Source organism: Artemia sp. Qi Xiang Cuo, chromosome 12, assembly GCF_049724085.1.
Source record: "Artemia sp. Qi Xiang Cuo chromosome 12, ASM4972408v1, whole genome shotgun sequence".
NCBI lineage: Eukaryota > Metazoa > Arthropoda > Branchiopoda > Anostraca > Artemiidae > Artemia > Artemia sp. Qi Xiang Cuo.
This window is the reverse complement of record NC_142805.1, coordinates 4,238,345-4,256,347: the sequence shown is the minus strand read 5'-3', so window position 1 is coordinate 4,256,347 and position 18,003 is coordinate 4,238,345. Positions and strand designations below refer to the sequence as shown.

At 35.8% G+C, this 18,003-nt stretch overlaps 2 protein-coding genes across 5 annotated transcripts in view; one reads left to right on the top strand and one right to left on the bottom strand.

The window, feature by feature from the left end:
* The window catches only part of LOC148945674 (uncharacterized), a 29,388-nt gene extending 20,521 nt beyond the window's left edge, over positions 1–8,867 (bottom strand). Inside the window, exons 1-2 of one of the 2 annotated variants that reach the window (XM_089097868.1) lie at positions 8,772–8,867; positions 3,335–4,476 (exon numbers count right to left, since the gene is read on the bottom strand). In XM_089097868.1, the coding sequence (XP_088953994.1) occupies positions 3,335–4,468 (1,134 nt within the window). In that variant the 5' untranslated portion in view covers positions 4,469–4,476; positions 8,772–8,867. Of the gene's footprint in view, positions 1–3,334; positions 4,477–8,771 lie in introns of those variants that run through there. The other variant, XM_089097869.1, reaches the window with a different exon arrangement.
* Positions 1–18,003, top strand: part of S6KL (ribosomal protein S6 kinase like) — a 598,861-nt gene that overhangs the window by 525,896 nt on the left and 54,962 nt on the right. The gene's annotated exons all lie outside the window — the stretch shown is intronic.

The following is an 18,003-nucleotide window of genomic DNA, read 5'->3' as shown; positions in this document are numbered from 1 at the left end:
GCGGAATTTTTTTTGTGTGAATTTGGTTTTATCGATTAAATGGAGCAGAATTTTTTTTAATTCTGAAAAGGGTAGTCTCTAAAAATATTCTAGCGGTTTGTTCTCGTTTTAGTTTTCATATCCGTAATTTTTACTATTCTGCTCATTTTACGTTTCAAATACAGCTCAATTCAATCTGTTTTAATTTTTCGTTTCGATGTTCACTTTTTGTGCAAAAAATTCTTCTTTTCTTTTGTTAAAGGAGATGTATCTTCTTCCATTTGAGATGATATTAAAACAGTAAGAGATGAAGAAAAACTCTGGGAACTTCAACTCTGCTGTAATTTTAAAATAACACCAGGAACTTCAAAGCTAGGAGCTTAAAAACATGATGGAAGCTTCAATTCTTTTCATATATTCTACGTCAGGTAGGGAGTTTCAATGCTGAAAACTTCAACTATTTCTAAACTTACAATTTAGATAATTGTTTATGAATAAATTTAATTGCAAAGTTTTTATTATTACTTAAAAAGCTATGAACTTTTAACGAAAACATAAAAAAGTATATTTTTAAAATCTAGTGATGGGGGCTTTTCTTTTTCTTATGAAAATAGCAAAAAGTCAAGAAATCAGAACAAAAACTATTATATGTTTATTGAGATCTATAATGAATTAATTACCGATTTTATTCAATTTAAAAATGATAAGGAATCTCTGTCTTCGAATCAGTATGTGTGCCAATCACAATTGATATATTTCATTTTTGACTTTTATTGTACTAAATTTGTAAATAATAATATTGCAAATTTGCTGTAACAATCGCAAGAGCATTCCATTGAAAGCTGAAATCGGTAAAGAAAAGAAAAGTTAGCTGAAATTGGTTTAATGTCACTATTAATATTAAGTCAGGCTGTTTTAAAGCCCCGTCAGCAAATGCGGAAACATCTCAACCACAATTTAAACTTTGTTAATTAATTCACTGAAAAATACCGAATTTCTTCTATTTGGGGCATCGACACTTTAAAGATGATAATTAGGGACTTAATTTCCTTAATATTGAGCCCACCACCTTCATTTCACTTTTTCAAACAATCAATTTCAAAAGCTGGCAAAAATATCGTACTGAAAAGAGGTTCCAATTGCTGGGGGAGGGGTTCGAACCCAACTAGGTTTTGAAAAATACCTTTTTGGTAGTTTTGCTAAAAAAAAAATGAAAAGCAACAACTTTGCCCCCTCTCTAGATTTTCAAAAATAGGTTATTTTCGTATATGCATTAAAAGAAAACTTCTCCCCCCCCCCTCTACATGTGTGACTTGCTGCCCCTGGTATTGAACCTTTTTCAAGAGCATAATATGTATTTATAGCCCTATTTCTGGAAGCCTGGAGTACTAGGGTTCAAGCCTGTCCCTCTAAACTCCCTTTCTCTCTCGACAGGGGTGAATCGAGGATTTTTTGTAGGGGGGGGGGGAATAGTTTAATCCGATAAACTTGCGTTAGGAGCAAATTTAATTAACGCACACTTGGTAATTAGGTAATTAGGTAAATTACACTATTTTAGACTATGTAAGGGGGGCACGCGCCCCCCTCATCCCCCTGGATCCGCCACTGTCTCTCGATGAATGGCGGTCTTTGAGGAAAATGTAGCCAAAAAACTAGAACAGTTTTGCGCTATGTTGGTCTCAGGTGGCCTTGCACTGCAATGAGTTAATTGGGGCAGTGGTATTGTTCAGTATCTCTAAATAACCTTTTTTTCGAAATTTTGGTTGGGGAAATAAGTAAAAAATATTAAATAAGCTGTCACATTTGTTTAGGAATATATTGTCATGCCCAAGCCAAACGGGACTTCTGGAGCACGTTTTAATGAGCTATTGTCCGTACATATCCCTTCAGTAGGCGATTGCCTACTCAGTGCGATTAATAAGATATATGTACTTCAAACGGGTATAGGAGACCTGTCGTCTTGACAGGTCTAAAACTACCTGACTTTATTTCAAAATTACTGCCAAATTACCTGGGCTGTTCATGGTTCCCCAGACCAGATATGCTGCAACATGAATAAAGTAAGAATACAAGCATTCCAAAAAATATTCATAAATATTATCTTTATTGAGGGTACGGTCCTTATATCTCCTTTCTTCGAAGACTCAATTCGGTCACCCTCGAGGAAAGGAGAACAATTTCTTTGATACTTTCCTTCATAGCCCCCAGACAAATTCACTTTTCCCTAATTAATTTACCCCGCTTGGACCTCGCCATCCTCGTTTTACTACAGAAAAAATCTGCCTTTCCCCCAATAAAATTCACCATGAAGATATTTGGAAGATTTCCTCCTCCATAACTGATACATTAAATAAGTGAATCTCTTCCCCTCAAAACTACCCTAGATTTTATTGTACTAATTCTAAAGTTCTGTTCATATAGTCTATTTTTCATTAAATTCCTTAAAAACTTTTGTCCCCTAAATTATCCCAACATATTAATAAACCTTCCCAATATTTTCTTTCTTCCTTGTCTAGTCTAAAATTCCATTTCTTTGCTTCTTATTTGAAGTTTTATTAACCTGTTCAACTCCTTTATAAGTTCTACTAGTTTTAATTATTATAAGTCTTTTTGGATGATGACTTTTGTATGTTTCTTTTTTCTGACCAATCTCCTTTTTTTGCCTGCGTTTGTTTGACAGTTTGACAGTGAAGTGGGACTTTGGCCCATCTGGTCTTTCGATAGTCATTTTTTGTCTTATCCATCAGTTCATCTCAAGCAGATATGCTGATGCCCTTGCCTACTCAAAGGGGGGGCAACGCCTACTCCTGGCTGCCTGGCTGACCCTATTCTATAGGTCTGGTTCCATTTACCAAAATTAAACCACACTTTTGGGTTGCGTAAACTCTTTTTTGTACGTGGTAAAGCATAGACTCTGCCAGAAAAAATTTTAGTGCATCTAGTTTTTGCTTATGCTCCCTGAAAAATTTTGCTCCGCGTACTAAGGTTAAGGTTTTCATAAAAAAAAACGTTGACAAATGTGCAAACTGGGAACACTGTAGGAGCTCATATTTTAATATTATGGATCCAATTGTTTTATTTTAGAAACATCACAAGAAAGTGTATACGAAACAAGGCCCTAATCTTCTTCCCCTTGTAATATTAAGAAAAGGTCATAATTGGTCATTGAACGTCGCATATTTCAAAACTTCTCTTTATAATTTTCAAAACTGTAATAAAAACCTCCCTACCTTTTCATGATTTTTACTCGTATGTCACTCGTATGTCATGATTTTACTCGTATGTCATCCTTTCCTAGAAGGGCCTCTTAGTTTTAGTTTTCTGTTCCAGATATAATTTAAGCAATCTTGCTTACCTCAAGTTCGCTATCAACTATTTCACTGGCTTGCAAGTCTCTCCCACTTCCTGGCAGAGCTTCAAAAATAGGCTTGGTAAGAGGATTAATAAATACGTTTTGATTCCCTTCGTTTTCAATTTCAGACCCTGTCTCCTCGTTATTACTTCTTTTTACGAGATCATTAACATCAATATCACCTTCCAAGTCGAATAAAGATTCAGGATCTGAGGGTACAAGCTCTATAATGCTTACTTCATCTTCTATTTTGGGCAAAGGTTCAGAATCCAACACAATAGAGCTTGAAAACTCGTCAACCTGAGCTTCATCTTCGGTTGGTAAATTATTAACTTCTTCTGGAATAAGTTCCACAGTAGTGACTGTCTCTGCTATCTCTATGGGGTCAGTAAGCCCAACCTCCTCTTTGACAGCAGATGAATCGAGTAATGAGACCGGAGTCTCCGGATCTTCATCAATTGTAATAGGTGTTGCAACTGAAAAGGGCAATGTCTTAACTTCTTCAATTATTTGAGATTGTGTGTCTGATGTCAAATCATTTGACGGTGAATTTTCTGTTTGATCGTTTAATAGTGATTGGGTGAGTGCAGTGAACTCTTCGTTATTTTTACTGTCCGCCGCAAGCGTGTCCATTACAACTTCTTGTTCTACTTTTGGCTCTGTTTTATCATTGACTGATGAAAGTATTACGGTTGTGGCCAATATTTTTGCATCATCAGCGCTTATTTCGTCCATAGCATCAGTATCAGCTGAATTTTTTGTTTCCACATCTCCAGAACTGCTTAACATAATGTTCACATTTTCAGAATCGACGTTATTAGTAATTAACGACATGGAACTTGTGTCTAAGGGTATGTTTGAACCGATATTTTCAACTGTAGCGGAACCTCTTGGGGAAATATCATCAAAAGTTTGCTGCCAAGTGGCAGTGCCGCTTGCTTCAGTATTAAATGAGCTTTGACGATTTAAACTTTGGCCTGAAGATTGTAAATCGCTTTTATTTGGTGCTGCTCTTGAGACGCTGGAGTAGCCACTTGCCACAATCAATTCTAACTGTTTGGCTTTTCTTCCTTTTCCCTTGCTCAACGGAGCAGCCGAACAACATAAGATCAATGGGAATAATATCATAACCTTCATTTTGGAGTCTGAAAAACAAAATAATTTTTAGTTGATTATTAACATTCATATACTGTGCTTCTATAAGCACTATATGAATTTAATTAACACAACATTAAAGTTACTACTGTTAACTCTTTTGTGCCTATTTAGTTATAAATAATTTCAATTATTAAGCGTAACAGAATCTGTTTCAGTCAAAATTGCCATATTTACCCTCCAGGACTTTACCGATAATTATTTGTTTCAAAATTCCCGCCAAAAATCGCTTCTTAAGTTCGAGCGATGTCACTAACTGTAAATGGTTTAAAACTAGCCAATCTAGTGACTTTCAAGGGCATATCGTTTGTTTAGCAGCATCTTGCTAAGTATACCACCAATTCAAACAAAATTTTTACTTTTTTAATGGGCAATTATCTGTCAGATTATATTTAAAACGGCAATTGAATCGTTTCTACCGTTTTTTAAGGACCGTTTTTGTTACCTTTTTTGTACCTTGTTAGTTCCTTTAAGTTTTTGCTTAGACCTTTTTAAACAATATTGCGTATTTCTACTTGTATTTTCTCCCCTGTTGGCGGTGCTTAGCTTCAAAACGGAAAAACCTTGAACCTTTTTTACTTATGGTGTAGATGTTATTGTGAATGTCCGAAATCTGGTTAACGTCGACATTCACCGGTGAATGTCCGAAATTTCTTTTTCTCTGCTTGGATTCAATTGGCTTTGCGAATCAGCTTTTTCTGTCTTGTGCAAGCTTTGATGGCAAAAATTAAAGTTAGGTTAGGTTGGGTTAGGTTGCGCTAGGTTAAACTAGGTTATAAATCTCAGAAATGGGCTAAACACCTAAGCCAACCTAACCTGCCACTCTCAAACTTTGCATAAAACTGAAATAATTGATTGGCAACGCTGACTAAATCCAAGAAGAAAAAAAAATATTTTGGACATTTACCGATGAACGTCAACATTCACGAATTTTGGATATTCACGGTAAACTAGACACAAGATCAGTGCTTAGCTTGATTTTTAATTTTAGTTTGTTTTTGTTTGACTCCAACTCGTATCACATCCTTTTCTTTTTCTACATTATCCATTTCATCTGTTCAAAGCATTTTTTTATGCTTATTTCCTTTTTGCTTTCTCAGCTCTCCTAGGCATCGAGCCAAAATTGTATTTTAAATTAACGGATGCTCGCCACCTATTTTGTCATTACGTTTCTCTTTTTCAAAATAAATATGTGACAAATGGACTTAGCTCCATATATGGATTTTAAGAAAATGAATATGACATATGAGTTCATAATTCTTCCAGGATGTAAGATATTATATATATAAATTAGTAAATTTATATCACTTCTATTTCTCACTAAATTAAAAGAATAAGAAAATATTTGTATTTTTCACACAACGGAAATGGGAGCCGAATTAAGGATATTACAATTTTTTCATAATCGTTCAGATATTTTTAGTACAAGTGAATATGGCGAGTTTTGCAAAAATCAATGTAAGTTAAAAAAGAAGATGAAAAAACACGTTAGAATGCAACTCATGTCCGCAGTTTTAATAATTTACTAAGTATAAAAATATTTTTCAATGTTCAATTTATTTTTAAATTATGCAAATATTATTTAAAATTATTTTAAATATGCAAATAAACGTGCTTTTACGTATTATATTTTTGTTGTAAAATTAACCTTATTGACGGTGCTAAGCTTAAATAAGGAAAAACCTAAATTTTCTACTATATGTTACAGAAACAAAATTAATGTCTAGCTTGATTTTGATATTTTTTTGCTTGAATTTGACTCGTTTCATATTCTTTTTTTTTACTTTCACTCTCTCGTTTATTCAGAGAAGTTTTTATTTGCTGTCTCCTCTTTGCTTTCTTAGCTCTCAACGGAACTGAAGCACTCAACGGAACTAACGGATGCTCCGTGCCCTCTTTGTCAACGTAATTCCATTTCGAAGAATAATTAGACCAAATGGAACAAAGGTTCCATAAGAAGTTCAAACCATTTTTTCCGTCCCTGAAGGAGCGTCAACATAGAGAAAACCCGATATTACTATCTTAAATTCCCATGGTAAAAAGCGTGCTTTATTTCATTGGTTATATATGTGACATAATTCATAAGTTAATCACTTCATTCCTTATGTTTGGAGAGGCAAATAATCCCTAATTGGCTTTAAATCCTAATTGGCAAACCTAATTGGCTTTAAATCCTTCTGTTTTATAATTAGGCAAAATAATTAATCCGTTAAATTCTATCTGATTGATCCTTCTGTGTGAAAATTGAAGCCAGTAATTTAAGCCTTCCAATTACTTATGAACCTTAAGATGGAAACTTAGGAATTTTAACCTCCATCTGAATAAGCCCCCTCACAGTTTCCTATAACCAGCCCATCTAGTAAATTGGTGGTTAAGGTCATGTATCATTGCCGTTGTACTTTCGGGCCAGCTCTCCCCCTAAGAGGCCCCATGCTAAATGCAATCGTTTCTGGGTTTGTCATTATTTTTTCTCGTCAATAGTTAGTTCATAACGCATAAAGACAATTTTTTTAAAATGCAAACTTTTGAATATAGCCTAGAGCTATATCTAACCTCGTTAGGGTGGTTGGTAGGAGATGGGACACAATTGTGATGCCAGGAATCATTATATTTGGAAAGAGCACTGAAGCGAATGGAATATTTCTTTTTTCCTGTCTGATTTCGGTCTCATAATTAATCGTTGGCCGGGGTAATAAAGAAATAACCATTGAAGGCATATGGCTATTAAATAATGCAACACTAGGATACAGACCCTGGAAAAAGATTAAAGCTTCGAATTGCAGTTGACATCTTTTTTTTACTATTTGTTTCTGATAAAAAATTTGGATCATGACGAAAAAATCAGCCAACTTTTGTGCATAGCATTTGGACCATACAGGGTATCAGAGAGGGTGGGGGAAGGTGGCTGGTACGGAACGTGACAGTAATGATTGATATATCCTAATTTTAATTTCGTGCTTTAGGGAGCTGAGGGTTTGCATTTTTTTTTATCGTTGGTACTTTTATCCGTATATTTTTTATTCTTTATTTACTTTTGTGCACTGAGGACGGCCGAGTAGAGTTCTCAGCCGAAATATTTACATATTTATCCTCCCTTTATTCATGGCAGGAATTATCCTTGTTTTTCTTCTTCACATTTTTTTTTCATTTTGTCCTTTAATTTTATTTGAAAACCAAAATATCAATTAGCGTTTGATCTTTATTTTTAATTCCTTGCCAACAAAATTGTTGTAAAAAATTTTTTTGGCTCATTTTTCACTAAAAAGATAAAAGTGTCTGGGAGAATAGTGTAAGATTTATGTTTCTCTATAGTCTCTCTCCCCCTAAAATAATGTGCGCATGCCTGGATGAAGGTGTAGATCATGGGCGAAACTCAGAGAGGAAAGAAAATAACAAAATGAAAAATAAAATAAAAAAGGTGAATAAAATCAAAAAAAGATCATGGGTTTATTTGACGAAGCCCTAAAAAACTCGGAAAACTGCTTTAACACAGTTGGTAATTTAATTCCTATAGGCGCATTGCTTCACTTTACCCCCTCCCCTCATGGACAAATATACAGCACGTTGTATATATTTCTATTTTATTTTACAGTGGCGCCTTTTTTTTCCTTTTTTTGTGGAGCTTGAGCTGCATTCTCCTATGCAAAATATTAGCGTTTGCTCTCAGATAATGTAATGGAAAAATATAAAGTGAGAAGTATATTTACCCTTTAGGAGTGGTTGGGGTACATTAAAGCAAAGCGCCTTAAGAATGTAATAAGTAAGTATTTATAATTGTTTTTAAGTAGTTTTTCATAATTCTGGGGGGTGTCCTTCTAAAGTTCTCCTGATCTGCACCTTTACCCATTTCTGGTCCAACCAGCTAAGGCGGTTATAAGGGAGCGAGAGAGCCTCGGGCGCAGAAGTTTTAGGGGGCGCAAAATTTAAAATAAATAATCTAACCGTGATAATCATTTTGTATATTTTGAAATTTTCTTTTATATAAAGTAGAGGGCGCAGGAAATAAATGAAACTTATTAATAAATAATTGATTTATTAACAAAGTGAAAATAAATTAAAAATATAATAAATCATATTTATTAATGATTAAAAAATTTAAATAATAATTTAAAAATAAATTAATAAATATAAAACTATTTTGTTAGTAGCCTAAATGAAAATTTGGCCTAAAATTTTGGTGGGAGACAAGGGGGGGGGGGCGCTAATTAAGATTTCACCCCGGGCGCAAGAGAGGCCAGAACCACCACTGCCAACCACTAATGAAAATATCAATAAGTAAGCCTACCAAGAATGAACGTATTTCCTGTTCGAGATTCAATCGACACTCAACTAAGTGAAGGGATCTAAGTTTCAGATTATACTGAATAATGCTGAATTTGGCTGGTCATTCGATACTAAACCAAGGGCATATCACCGGGTTTTCAATAACACCTCATAAGATTTAAGTTATGCTTGGATAAGTATCTTTTGTTAAAAAAATTTCCGGTGGGTAATCTAAGAGCACTAAGATTTTTGACCTTTTTAACGATGTTGTTCTCCCTTTTACGGGACTATGATTCACATTATTTCCCAATATTGAAGCTGATCGTCTTAGACTTTCAAGATTATTGACCCTTCAAAGATTATCCAAAGGGTATGGGGAACTAGTAAGAGTGAAAACTAGTATTAGTGTAAAAAGAGAGTAACACCATCCGGGGTTATTATTTGTCGGGACCAGAGGACTCCATTTTCTTTTCTTTCGTCTGAAGGTGTCTATGTGACTTGACACTGCTTTCCGTTTATTCTTGTATTAAGCAGTCCAGTTTTGTTCTATTTCGGCTAGGGTTGTAGGCTTCCTCTACTGTAGACAAGCTTCATTAATTAACCGTTTATTTTCGCGTTCATCCAGCCTATGGAGCTTCTTGCGAATTTTGTGATTCTTCTAAGCTTGAAAGCACTTCCCCGGAGTATAGCTTAGGCTTTAATTCCTGAAGGCACAATTGCCTAGCTTAACTCAAGGGGGCACAAACTCTTAGAAATTATGTACACCAGGTGAGCTGGATGGAAGTGTGCCAAGTTCGTCAGAAAGTGAGCCAAGTGTGGTGGAAACCATGCAAAGCGTGGCGGACGTATGTGGCACACGTGGAAGAGCTGTGCGGCGCACGCCGCGTTCTGAGATGTGTATTAGGTGGTGGAAAGTGGGTGCTCCCAGGGTGTAACTACTTTTTAAGTTAGTAAGAAATCCCTTATTTGCAATTTTTCCTCTATTAAGGTAATTTTTTTCTATTACGATATCCGCAAATTTAAATTCGCCGTCTGAAGCAACTGCAGAAGCTTAAATACACATTAGTCGTGCGAATTCGTAAAATGAATCTCGTAAAGTGGTTTTAGTTAAGGCTCTATTTTGGGTCCACTCCTATTTCTTATCTATGTTAATTATATCAGTAATAGCATCAATGATATTGGCCTTAACATATTATTCGCCGATGACACGGCATGCAATGTCAGCAGCCCCGACTCTAGATCGTTGAAGCTTAGGTTGGAATCAGCCCTGCCGAGGCTTATCTTATGGTTTTCGAGAAATAAATTGACTATTAATTGTTCTAAGACAAAATTCATCATCTTTTCTCGTACTGGGAAAACAGCACCGGAAATTATGATGATTAATATTCAAAGCCTACCCATTGAAATTGAAAGAGTTGATGATATTAAATATCTCGGGATAATACTGGATTCAAGTTTACCATTTAAAAGACATGCAATTTATCTTCGAATGAAACTGGCAAGAAATATTGGTATGATGAATCATCTGAAATTTGTTCTGCCTTTTTTGCCCTAAAGTCTCTTTATCATTCTCTAGTACATTCACATGTAAATAATAGTCTAGTTATTTTTTTTTGAATACTTGAGAAAGTCACACTATTCCTCTTCAGAAGGAACAATACAAAGATTTGTATATATTGAGAAATTTAATCATGGCGTGTTTTCCTACGCTGATATATTGTCAACAAAAAGTAGATATCAAATTTCAAATTTCCTTCAACTAGAACTTTTCCCTTTTTTCTATTCTGTTCTGTATATGACTAAATACGTTCAAGGTCTTTTGCCTGAGTATTTTTATTTGCATAATAATTTTTTTCAGGATAATAATCAGGTTTTGCATGCATATTGAACCCGTGGCAGTTCTGTAGTCCGTCAGGCTTTAATAAAATCTGAAAGGTCCCGTTTTTCACCAAGGCATAGTATTATATATAATTGGAATAAATTTCATAGTTTTATATATTTGAATAATTAATTGGTTAATAATAAAATTAGATTAATGAATCATTTAATCAGTCATTATTAATTTGATTTATTTTTTTGGTTGGACGCTCCTCATTTCATTTTATTTATTTGGTTATTTTGATTTTTTTGCGGATTTTGTTTGTTGTTAACGTACGGAGAGTTGAAGAGCACTCTTTTTATTATTGTATCTGGAGATAGTATTAGTTATTTTTTGTTGAGTGTATATAAACCCAAACACGAGTTATTCTCACTGTGGGTAATTAATTTGATAGTTTTGTCAAAATTTTTTTTTTTTTTTTTTATTGATTAATAAAGAAAAGAACTAAAGAAGTTTATAATTTTTATGAATCATTAGGTTCATGAATTATTTAAGTTCCTAATTCATGATGCATAATTTTTACATAGGCTGTTTCAGTTTAATGCAAGTTTGTTTTACGTCAATCTTTTACCATATGTTAAGCTCTCATGAGACTAGCTATAACATCCAAGAGAGGGGGGTCGTAAAGTGGCGGGGAAAATTAGCAATTTTTTCCCTTGGCAAATAAGCTTCATAAAAAAATCTAATATCCTAAGTCGTAGCAGAATCAACAAGGGAAATGCGATTTATGGCCTGAAGCAAGGATTGCCTAACAGAAATATGCACCCTAAGGATATAAGTATCCTTTTTTTTGTGTATGTTTAAGAAGGTGATGATCTGGATCCAGTGATATTTTGAATGTGTGTGATGAATGTGATGATTAAACGTGTAAATGGACAGATACAGAGGCCTAGGTTCTCTAAGATAGGTTCTTTAGGTTCCCTGAATAGCTCAGGAGCTCAATCATATTATTTTAGAAAATTTCCCTGATTGGGGGGCAACTTCTTGGATTTCCCAATATCTGAGTCAATGGGTACTTCGGTTGTCCATTCTATGTCGTCATTTTGTGTTAGGTTCGTCATTTTGTGTCTATTTCAGGGGGCAAATTCTTGAATTTTCCAATATCTGAGTCAATGGGTACTTCGCTTGTCCATTCTATGTCGTCACTTTGTGTGAGGTTCGTCATTTTGTGTCTATGTGTTATTTTGTCTCCGATTCTGGCTATGTGGTTTCGAGTCTCCTGTGTATAAAACCTTCAAATTAGATCAAAATGTACCTACTTTGATGTACGCTGTGGGTATTTTACGGGTGAGGAGGTTCAGGTAAAGAAAAGATTTTCGCAACAACAAAAAAGTTACTCTTACTTTTTTTTAACAATCTTTGTATAATTGATAAGCTCGTATTTTTGCAAACTGTGCATCCAGACAGATAAATTGCACAATAAGTGCAAATGAACCACAAGCATCTGAACCCCTGTAACTGAACCACCGTATAACTGAACCCCTGTGCAACTGAACCCTTGTGTAACTGAACCCCTGTGCAACTGAACCCTTGTGCAACTGAACCACCACGCAGCTGAATCCCATTTAACTAGACCCTCGTGCAACTAAACCCCGATGCAACTCAACCCATTTAACTGAACCCCCGTGTAACTGAACCCCGTGCAACTGGAACCACCGTGAAACTGAACCACCGTGCAACTGAACCACCGTGGAATTGAACAACCGTGCAACTGAAGCACTGTGCAGCTGAACCTCGTGTTACTCAACCATCATGCAACTGAACCATTGAACTCAGTTTTTCAGTAGTCTAAAAATATGAGGCAATAGAATCGGGTAGAACACAAGTTAGATTTTTACATGTTCGACCTTGTTGGAATTAAATAAAAAAACAAGTTTTTTAAACTGAAAGTAAGGAGCTACATTAAAACTTAAAACGAACAGAAATTATTCCGTATATGAAAGGGGCTGTCCCCTCCTCAACGCCTCACTCTTTACGCTAAAGTTTTTTATTGTTTTAAAAAATAAAGTTGTGAGACAGAGTAAAAATTTGGCGTAAAGAGCGAGGCGTTGAGGAGGAAACAACCCCTTTCATATACGGAATAATTTCTGTTCGTTTTAAGTTTTAATGTCGCTCCTTACTTTCAGTTTAAAAAACTTGCAGATTACAAAGTTGCAGATTTTTGCAGATATGAGCTTGAAACCTATGTAATAGGGTTTTTTGATACGCTGAATCTGACGGTGTGATTTTAATTAAAATTCTTTCACTTGTAGGGGATGTTTCTTCCCTCTTTTAAAAATCAGGTAAATTTTCTCAGGCTCGTAACCTTTGATGAGTAATACTAAACTTAATAAAATTTATATATTTAGAATCAGCGTAAGCCCAGTATAAGCCCATTCTTTTGATACATTTATTGACATCAAAATTCCGTTTTTAAAAGTTTCGATTACTATTGAGCCGTATCGCTTGTTTTTTTTTGTTTTTTTTTCGTATATTTTATTATGTATATGAGGGGGTTCTCCCCTTAGTCAATACCACGCTCTTTACGTTAAAAGTTAAATTTTTTTTAATTCACAAACCCCTGAATCACAAAGGTCGTTTAATTAGAATAGATAGCTCTTTTGAAAGCACAAAAAAAACTGTAGCGTAAAGAGCGAGATATTGACTTGGGGGAGAACCCCCTCATATACCTTATAATTTCTGTTCGTTTCAAGTTCTAATGCTGCTTCTTACTTTCAGTTGAAAAAGCTTGTTTTTTTAAAATTTAATTTCTGATCGTTTTTTAAATAATGCTTGGAAATCCGGCGCCCCCTTCATAGAAATGTCCCTTACCCCAAAGAAACATCCTTCACGGACCTATTCTCCAGAGTACCCCCCTCCTCCAGCCCCCCCCCCCCACCAGAAAAAAATCCTTCCTAAAAATGTGTGTATACTTACCAATAACCAATACAATATGTAAGCAATGGGCAAAGTTCATATCTTGCAGCCCTTGCCCTGGGAACTGTGGGGGATTCAGTCATCCTAAAAGACCTATTTATTAGATTTTCGACTATGCTGAACAAAATGGCTATCTCAAAATTTTAATTGGGTGACTTTGAGAAAAAATGAGCGTGGGAGGGGTCTAGCTGCCCTCCATTTGTTTGGTCACTTAAAAAGGGCACTAAAACTTTTAATTTCCGTTCGAATGAGCCCTCCTACGACATTCTAGGACCACTGGGCCTATATGATTACCCCTGGAAAAAAGAACAAACAAACACGCATCCGTGATCTTTCTTCTGGCAAAAAATGGAAAATTCCACATTTTCGTAGATAGGAGCTTGAAACCTCTACAGTAGGGTTCTCTGATACGCTGAATATGATGTTGTGATTTTCATTAAGGTTCTGTAGATTGTAGGAGGTCTATCCCCCCTTTTTTCGACAACCAGCCAAATTTTTTCAGGCATGTAACTTTTGATGGGTAAGATTAAACTTGCTGAAACTTCTTTTTTTGCAACCAAAATTAAAATCCGATTCTTTTGATGTATCTATTGGTATCAAAATTCCGTTTTTTAGAGTTTCGGTTACCATTGAGCCGGGTCACTCCTTACTTACAGTTCGTTACCACGAACTGTTTGGTTGTTTGTTTCTTAAAATCATGATATAGACGCCCTGTCAAGATCATTCATAAAACAGCTTTGTTTTATATTTGCAAAAAAAAGAAGATCCGATGTCACAAACCATTAAAGCTGATTTTTATTTTTTCAAAATACCTTGTATGTTAACAATAGGCAACTTGCATAACTTACAGCCCTTGTACCAGAAGCTAGGAGTTGTGAACCCTGGAGGCACAATTATTTAACCTTTGATCTGTTTTAAATAAAATAGTCATCTCGAAATTATCAATTGGATGTATTTGGGGAAAAAATAGGGTGGGGATTGAAGCCATTCGATCACATTTAACTCTTAAATAGTGAACTGGAACTTTTGATTTCCAATGGAATGAGCACCCCCCCCCCCCAAGTTTATACAAAAACCTTTTTCATTAAAATCTTATTTGTTAACATTGAGTAACTAGCTTAACTTACAGCCCTTGCTCCAGGAGCTGTTTGTGGGGTTATTAACCCCAGAGGCATGGTTATTTGACCTTAAGACTATTTTGAAAAAAAAAAACAATCTTCTTTTAAATTTTGACCGCATTTGGGCATTTTAATCGCATTTGGGTTGCACGGTGATTCAGTTGCACGTTGGTTCACTTGCAAGGTGGTTCTTTGCACGGTGGTCCAGTTGCACGGTGGTTCAATTACACGGGGGTTCAGTTGCATGATGGTTCAGTTGCACGGTGGCCCATTTGCACGGTGGTTCAGTTGCACGGGGGTTCAGTTACACTGGGGTTTAGTTAAATGGGGTTGAGTTTCAAGAGGGCTCAGTTAAATGGGGTTCAGTTGCACGAGGGTTCTGTTAAACGGGGGTTCAGTTGCACTGGGGTTCAGTTGCACGGTGGTTCAGTTGCATGGTGGTTCAGTTGCACGGTGGTTCAGTTGCACGGGGGTTCTGTTACAGTGATTCCGTTGCGTGGGGTTCAGTTACACGGTGCTTCAGTTGTAATGAAACCATTCTTCAATTTTTATCCACGTTTTTATATCATTTGTAAGTAGTCCAGCTGTTCTCATTCTTTCTCAGTGGCGTGATGTTATTGACCGACTTAAGAATAAAATGCCTCTTAACGCAGAGCTATGACGATTCAATGAAAAAAAAAAAAACTGGTCAATATATTGTTTGGGTAATTTATCAATTTGTTTTGGCAAATTATCTGTAACCATTAGAGAGGGCTGAGGCTCAATTGTCACGGTAGCGACCATCATATTTAGAAAGGTTCATGGCTGGGCAATCGAATTCTTTTGTTATTACAGTATTTCATTTAGATAACAGTAGGCCTATACACTGGAATGTTCCTGTTGGTACTTGTCGGTTGTCGGAAACACGCCCAAGAAGTGAAGTTAAGTTAATCCTAATGAAATATAACAAAGCATGATGATAAAATAATAATTTAGAAACAGAGCTATGGAAACCTAACCTAACCCAGCCTAACCTAACGTAACCTAACCTAAACTAAACCCCGCCCAATGTGCAAATATATAGCACAAACTGTACAAGTTTAATGCATTCTGTCTAAGTCCAATGCATTGTATCATCCCTCACTTGTTTTTGTAACTATGAAACCGGTTTTCTGAGATGTAACCTGAGCGTAATTCTTGAATGTGTTTTCAAAAACCAACAAGTACCTTCCTCTTATAGCTCTGGTCAAACTCTATACCCTGCAAAACTACATTGTTGGTGATTGAGAATTAGTCATTCTCCCGATCGTATACCCTGTAAAGTTAAGGCCGTTCCTGTTAGAAGATCAGTTTGTAATTGGCAAATGCAATTACAGATTAGCAAAAATATTATTTACGTTTATAAACAGAATTCTACGTTGGTCATAATTACTAATATTTTAAATTATGTACTCGGGGGAGGGGTGTCCATAATCATCTAGTCATTGTTGCAGCGACAGCTGTAACTAAGTAAAGAACGAATTTTAGCCCACAGTAATTGAAAATTTAAAAATCGTTCTGAAAATAAGAGTCTTGATCTAGCCTTGTTTGTAGAGATAATTACTTAATTTTTATTTTACTCATAGCATTCAACGCCATTTACATTCAATGTTTAAGTCGAGCTCCTTAGTCACTTAAACAAGTTAAAAAAAATTACTGATACGAATTTCTTTTGAAAGGGTGGACAGTTCTTGACTGCATCATTCATAAAAGTGCAAATGGCATTTTTTTTTTTTTTTTTTTTTTTTTTTTTTGCTGATACACGTTTGCAAAAATTTTTCACAGAGATTGAGGCAAGATCGGACGTGACTTCGTTGATCAGTTGGAATTCACAAGATGAAACATAATCAAGTTGGTTTTGCTCAGTTGGCAAGATTCAATAGAAATGATCCGACCCGGAAATAATGACCCAATCTATGCCCCAATCAAGACATGGTGCATTAAGGTGTCCAGGTGCTAGCCTCCCCCCCTCTTTACAGAAAAGAAAGCCCAAGAAAAGCCCAAATAGAGGCACATATTGGGGCCTTAGCCTCTCACTAAGGGGCGCTGACTTCTCGCCATCTGGTGCACATCTCGGAACGTTGTTTGTGCCGCACACTTCCCCCATGCTTTGCACAGTTCCGCTGCACTTGGTATAGTCACCGAAACGCTTGACACACTTACAAAATACTTGGCTTGGCTCTGCCATGGCTAGCACGCGCCACCCGGTGTATATGATTTACGAGAGAGAGCGCTTCCTCTCTCCGAACTTGTGAGAGAGAGCCTCTTGGTTTTGCGTTTTCCCAGACCTTTTTTTTTAATTTTTTTTTTCTCTTTTTTTTTAGGAAAAAAACCTCCTAGCACATACCATTTTCAGGGGTTGATAACTAAAGTTTTTAATCGATGAGGAAATAAAACCAAAGTTCTTCCCTCGCGATAGTTCAGCCAGCAAAGCAGATAGATTTAATTGATTATTACTTCAACAACGAATTTAAACAATAAGAGAAACATGTAGTAATATATACAAAGTAGAGCTCTATGGCAAGCTGTGCAGGGAGAAAGAAAAAGAAGAAAATACACACATACTAAAAAAAAAAAAAAAAAAAAAAAAAAAAAAAAAAAAAGACGCACCGCCGTTCTGTCAAAAACAAAATCAGAGCACAGCGCAGTATCCGCACACATATAGTTCCAGATTGGACAAGGGATATCCAATAGCGGGGGTAATAAAAGCGAAGACCTTTAGTGAAGATCCTATCCATTTATGGTATACCAGATAAATCTTTTAAAGTGATTAGGAATATGTACGAGAATAATACTGCTATGGATAGGCTAGGACATGAGTTTAGTAACTGGTTTCGTATTAAGTCAGGAGTTAAGCTGGGCTGCGTACTATACCCGTTTACATGGAACATTTTCAGGGACTTTGTCCTAAGGAGCATAGCAAAGGCAATGGGAGAACGCGGGATCACTTGGCGAAGTAAAACTTCCCTAGACTTAGATTATGCTGATAATTTAAGCATTCTTGGTGAAATTGTTAGCAAAATGGATGAATTTTTGGAGGATTTGAGAGGCCAAGGTGCAAGAATTGATTTTTTAAGAAGACCAAGAAATCAATGTTAAGAAGACTAAGTCGGTAAGACAAGGAATTAGTGAAGGTGAAGAGGTGATGCTGGGTAACCAGAAGATCGATCAAGTGGACAGATTCACCTACCTAGGCAGTATTATCAGTATTGACCGTGGGTGGAGTGAAGATATTAAAAGTAGCATAGCCAAAACCAGGTTGTTTTTTTTCACAGTTTAAATATTTTTGGAAAAATAGGAAGATAAGTCTACGGACCAATATT